At 32.6% G+C, this 6,905-nt stretch overlaps 1 protein-coding gene across 3 annotated transcripts in view; it reads right to left on the bottom strand.

The window, feature by feature from the left end:
- The window catches only part of mtmr4 (myotubularin related protein 4), an 89,844-nt gene that overhangs the window by 34,637 nt on the left and 48,302 nt on the right, over positions 1–6,905 (bottom strand). For all 3 annotated transcript variants that reach the window (XM_081365861.1, XM_081365860.1, XM_081365859.1), the window contains one exon: positions 3,309–3,398. In XM_081365861.1, coding sequence (XP_081221987.1) covers positions 3,309–3,398 — 90 coding nt within the window. The remainder of the gene's footprint in view (positions 1–3,308; positions 3,399–6,905) is intronic.

The raw sequence follows: 6,905 nt of genomic DNA, 5'->3' as shown, positions 1-6,905 counted from the left end.
GGTAAGTGTACTGTAAGAGGTGCAAAACTCATCACACGACGCTATGGTGTTGAGGGTGACTGCAATGCTGTTGCTAGGGAGTTTTTGATGGTTGCTATGGTCAAAAGATGTCCAGTCCCAAGTCTAAGGGATTGTTTTCCTTACAACAGTCCAAAACTGTTGCAGCGAGTTTTACACGCACAAACATCAACCTTACAATAATGTGCTCTGATGAATCGATCACAGTGACCAGGAACATGTGCTGAGAGTCCTTCATCTGGACTTTAAGTGCTGCATTTACACTCGCAGGTTTGTGTAAAGTCATTGAGTAACAGGCAATGTCAAGTTCTCCCGCTTTTGTTACTGTGTCTCGTCTCTGGTTGTCCCTGATGTATCGTGTCATTGCTTCGTCCTTTTGATTTATTTCACCCTTTTCACCTCCACTTCTGTTATTCACCATCTCCCCAACCATTCTAGATCCCTCATTTCTTTTCCTTTACACTCATATTTCCTTTGTAGTCTGAGGTGTATTGACCCACGTATAAGATTATTCTATTTATACATTTAAAAATATACTTTTCATATTTATATTATTATTATTTCTATTATTAAAAAGAATAATAATTATTAGAGATGCACCGACGTATCGGCCGATAAAAGCAATTAGAAACAGTCTCAGCTTGGAAATTTTTCCATTTTAATCACACAATTCATACAATAAATGGGTTTGTTGAAAGATACAGTATAACTTACAGAAATGTATCATTTTTAATGTAATCGCTCAGTGTTTCAACCACGGAAAGCTACAATAAAACAGCTTGTGAACATCGTCAGTTAATGTTACATTTACCTCAGGAAGGTTCTCCTATGTTCACAGTTCATTAGTTATCAATAAAAACACTAGAGAGGAGATTATTTACTGTTAATTATATATGCATGTTTGAATTAATTATTGTTGAGTTGTTTACGAACTTTTCAGTTTTTATTTGAGAGTAATTATTATATCTGAAATTAAATAGCATGCGAAAATAATAGTTTGGACTCTTTTGTGAATTTTAATATACTCTAATACTCTAATATTATAGTAATGTACCAAATGAGAGGGTTTCCTATATAGTTTACAGCATTAGTTGGGAAAGTGTTTTGTTTTTTTTAAAAAAAAAATCAAACTACTGATATCGACAGATATCATTCTGAATAATCCGTATGGGCAGATGATATTCTGAATAATTGGTATGGGCAGATGATATTCTGAATAATCGGTATGGGCAGATATCATTCTGAATAACTGTATCGGCAGATGATATTCTGAAAAATCAGTATGGGCAGATGATATTCTGAATAATTGGTATCGGCAAATATAATTCTGAATAATCGGTATGGGCAGATATCATTCTGAATAATCAGTATGGGCAGATATCATTCTGAATAACTGTATCGGCAGATGATATTCTGAATAATCGGTATGGGCAGATATCATTCTGAATAATCAGTATGGGCAGATATCATTCTGAATAACTGTATCGGCAGATGATATTCTGAATAATCGGTATGGGCAGATATCATTCTGAATAATCGGTATCGGCAAATATAATTCTGAATAATCGGTATGGGCAGATATCATTTTGAATAACTGTATCGGCAGATGATATTCTGAATAATCGGTATGGGCAGATATCATTTTGAATAATCGGTATCAGCAAATATAATTCTGAATAATCGGTATGGGCAGATATCATTTTGAATAATCGGTATCAGCAAATATAATTCTGAATAATCGGTATGGCAGATATCATTCTGAATAACTGTATCGGCAGATGATATTCTGAAAAATCAGTATCGGCAGATATGTAATTCTGAATAATCGGTATGGGCAGATATCATTTTGAATAATCGGTATCGGCAAATATAATTCTGAATAATCGGTATGGGCAGATATTTTGAATAATCGGTATCGGCAGATATGTAATTCTTAATAATCGGTATGGGCAGATATCATTATGAATAATCGGTATCGGCAAATATAATTCTGAATAATCGGTATGGGCAGATATAATTCTGAATAATCAGTATCAGCAAATATAATTCTGAATAATCGGTATGGGCAGATATTTTGAATAATCGTATCGGCAGATATGTAATTCTGAATAATCGGTATGGGCAGATATCATTTTGAATAATCGGTATCGGCAAATATAATTCTGAATAATCGGTATGGGCAGATATAATTCTGAATAATCAGTATCAGCAAATATAATTCTGAATAATCGGTATGGGCAGATATTTTGAATAATCGTATCGGCAGATATGTAATTCTGAATAATCGGTATGGGCAGATATCATTTTGAATAATCGGTATCAGCAAATATAATTCTGAATAATCGGTATGGGCAGATATCATTTTGAATAATCGGTATCAGCAAATATAATTCTGAATAATCGGTATGGCAGATATCATTCTGAATAACTGTATCGGCAGATGATATTCTGAAAAATCAGTATCGGCAGATATGTAATTCTGAATAATCGGTATGGGCAGATATCATTTTGAATAATCGGTATCGGCAAATATAATTCTGAATAATCGGTATGGGCAGATATTTTGAATAATCGGTATCGGCAGATATGTAATTCTTAATAATCGGTATGGGCAGATATCATTTTGAATAATCGGTATCGGCAAATATAATTCTGAATAATCGGTATGGGCAGATATAATTCTGAATAATCAGTATCAGCAAATATAATTCTGAATAATCGGTATGGGCAGATATTTTGAATAATCGTATCGGCAGATATGTAATTCTGAATAATCGGTATGGGCAGATATCATTTTGAATAATCGGTATCGGCAAATATAATTCTGAATAATCAGTATGGGCAGATATAATTCTGAATAATCAGTATGGGCAGATATCATTTTGAATAATCGGTATCGGCAGATATGTAATTCTGAATAATCAGTATGGGCAGATATCATTTTGAATAATCGGTATCGGCAAATATAATTCTGAATAATCAGTATGGGCAGATATAATTCTGAATAATCAGTATGGGCAGATATCATTTTGAATAATCGGTATCGGCAGATATGTAATTCTGAATAATCAGTATGGGCAGATATCATTCTGAATAATCTGCGATATGTATCGGTGGAGAAATCTGTGCATCTCTAATAATTATTATTAAAATTCATTATTATACCTAATAATTGTATCTAATTATAATCATTATACAATTATTTTATTATTATTAATCAATCATTTTACAAATAAGTAATTTAGAGAAGGACATGAGGCGAAACTCGTGGTCTGGTGAGTGAAACTGACCTGTAGAGCGTCGTCTTCTTTGACCAGCTCTTTCTGGGGGAACAGGTCCCGGGCCTGAATATACTCCAGGCTGGGCGGTCCCTCCTCACCCTGAAAACACACACAACACACACACATTATTAGATATCAACTTCAACAAACAGTTCCAAATCACATGAATGTACATGTACATTTGCATTCATGCATTAAGTTCATGAACTGCATGAGATATGAACATAGTGGGTCACATGATGTTTCATTTAAACATGTCTGTGTATAACTGCTATAATGAGTTTAACTTCCTCCTCATGCACACATATAGACAGTGGAAACCTGCGTCTCTCATCTGACATTTACAGCAGTGACGTATCCGTTCTGCTCCGGTCAGAAAATACAAATCAACCTGAGATGCATGGCTGACGGCGCGAGTGCAGGACAAATTAACTATTAGAAAGAGATGACAGACAACCATAACAGCTGTCATCGAGAAAAACAACAACCATATTCAATGTGTATCAGCGTGAGTTATGAGCAATTACTGAATAATTGTTCATATGACATGTGCTAGAGATGAATGAATGAGATCCAGGTTTACTATGATTGTTTGTACGGAGTACAGATGCACAAAAAAAATCGGATTATTATTGTTATTCATTATTATTATTAAAACTATTTAGCAAATAAGAAATTACTTGTAAAATAAAATTGAAAAAATATTATAAAATAAATATAAAATATTTTTTATAAAATTAAATTATAAAATAAAAAATAATTACATATTACATAATTGATAATAATAATATTGTTATTTACTATTATTAAAACTTTTGCAAATAAAAGTTACTTGTAAAAATATAATTGAAAAAATAAAATGATTATTTATCAATAGAACTATAAAACAAACAACAACTATTATTATTACTACATATAATAAAAAATATATTATAATTATTGATCATAATTGTTTTATTTAAAAATATATTTTTTATTAAAACTATATTTGCAAATAAGAAATTACAAAATTAAAAATATAATTGAAAAATCAATTAATAAAAAAAAAAACTAATTTAACTGTAGAATTACAAAACTAATATTTATGTCTTAATATCTTTATTTTCAAATGTTAACCATCAAGCTTTTATTTGGCAGAAAACCACAACTTCTTTTTTGGCAACAGGGTTACAAACGCTTCTCATTACAAATTATTATTATTATTATTGATTTATTTATTTATATTATAAAGTTTTTTGATTATATATTTCAACACACAGGCTATAATACAAAAGTCTGTAGTAAATAAAGTACTTGATGCAGTATATACAAATGGAAACACACACACACACACACACACACACACACACACACACACACACACACACACACACACACACAGGACCGTGTCCTTCGACTAAACCAGCTCATTTCACACAATATTCAAGCTCCAGGTGCGTCAGAAGTGGCTCTTCACAGGGTACGTGATCACCGCCATCTATAGTGGATTAAACATTGATCTAAAGAGACCTTGAGCTGCCGTTCACATCACAGGACGAGGTGAAAGACCATCAGACGCGGGGGAAGAAATAAACCACACACACACTTTACAACGTGCAACAATCAAAGCAAGACTGTTTCCAGAAGAAATTAGGAATGGTCCACATGTCATATTACAGCGCGAGAAACATCTGAAGACTTTCGCTCTGAACTAGAAAATGCAGGTTAACACAGTGTTCTGCCAGTTTCATCACTTCTTTCTATTTCGTGCAGCCATTCAGGCATACATTGCCACACAGGACATGTTACAGTTTACAGCCAAATGAATGTTTCGAGCGCACCAGCGCCAGGTCACTCTACGGAGGCGCTACGAAGAGAAGACAAACATTAGCATTCAGACGTGGAGAAAGTCATCGCATTTGGACATGATTCAGAAAAACTTCAGAGCATGCACAATAAGACCAGGAGCTTTATTTAAGAAAGTACTTTAATGCAAAAGTGACCCCTGAGGAGGACATATGTAAAGTATGATCACGGCAACAATCTGAGGTCAAAAGGTCAAAGGGCGGGCGAAATTTGAAAGTGAAATTTTGCAACAAAATCAGTTACTAAGTTGATTTGAACTGGACTGAAATTATTTAACATGTCAAACAAGAAAAGACTAAATTTATATATTATGTGCAGGCTTGGGAGGGTTACTTTAAAAATGTATTCCGTTACAGTTACAAATTACTTCCTAAAAAAAGTATTCAGTAACGTAATCCAAGTACTATAATATGAAAGTAATGTAACTGATTACTTTTGGATTACTTCAAGGTCACGTATATAAATAAAGTCAAGCAAGAAGAAATAATAAACAAAAATAAATAAAAAAAACTTTTATTTATTAAGAATTTGGTCCAGTGTACAATATTTGCAAAATATACACACAGGCCTGAATATATATATATTTATGTAAAGGGCTATACAGACATCTAGTGGCTAATGTATGGTATTACAGATTATTTTGTTTTATTTTTAACTAATTTTTAACTAAAAAATAAAAACACAACATTTAGTTGTGTAAAACAGTTTATTTTAAAATAGGCCTACATGTTGACTAAAGCCGTGATCTTTCTTAATTTGCCTGACTGAACTTGGGGCGTTGGCAGTGGGAGTTCCCCTACGTTACCTAGACAGCGAACATCCCGTTACGTGAGAAAAGATTAAGAAAGGACATTTTGGGTACTAAAAAAGCTACTCTCCTAATTTCTACAAAATAGCAGCGGAATTTCCTTGAATTAAAAGCGATTTTACCCGCAGGCAGCATCGTTTCTACTAGCAGCAGTGATTCAATCTGCGTCTGAGGAGATTGTAGAAAGCTGTTATTTGCACACGCACCAGCGCGTGGCACACGTGAGTTATTACTGACAACAGAACCAGGAACTACTGTATAATCAAGCAGCGCTTAATATAGTGTTATTATGCCAAAATACTTATTTATTTAGTTTCAAATGAAACCATTGTAATCCTGAAAGTATTCCCCCTTTTTTCAAAATGTAACTATAATCTGATTACAACGTTTTTTGACGTAACTGTAACGGATTACAGTTATTGGATTTTTGTATCCTGATTACATAACGCCGTTACATGTATTCCGTTACTCCCCAACCCTGATTATGTGCCATGCATATATTATATTAAACAGCATTTTAGCCATGACTATTCATAATTTAAGTGTCCAGATACTGTCTCAAACTTTTTTTATTATTAAATTAAGTACCCACTCAAAAAAAAAACATAAGTATCTATATTTTATTAGATTTTAACATTGTAAAATATAAATATAATATAATTTAGTTGACTTTTGAAAACAAGAGGTAGTAAAGACTTTCAGATTTTAGTAGTTTTGAGGCATTACTGTTAAAGTAAACCAATATCCTGAATATTTTCAGCAGATTATATTTACAGTGGTTTGGCATTTTAATTGAGTGACTTTTAGACTAATAATCATGAATTGCGTTCACACTTGACTCAAGTTATATAAAAAAAAAAATCAATGTCTATCTGTGTCTAATAACGTTCTGTTATTTAAGTCAAGTCAACTTTATTTATATAGCGCTTTTCACAATACAGATTGTATTTACT

The sequence above is a fragment of the Scardinius erythrophthalmus genome (genome assembly GCF_964197995.2).
Source record: "Scardinius erythrophthalmus genome assembly, chromosome: 5".
In the NCBI taxonomy this organism is placed as follows: domain Eukaryota; kingdom Metazoa; phylum Chordata; class Actinopteri; order Cypriniformes; family Leuciscidae; genus Scardinius; species Scardinius erythrophthalmus.
The sequence above is the reverse complement of the archived record's forward strand: the minus strand, read 5'-3'. Positions and strand labels throughout refer to the sequence as shown.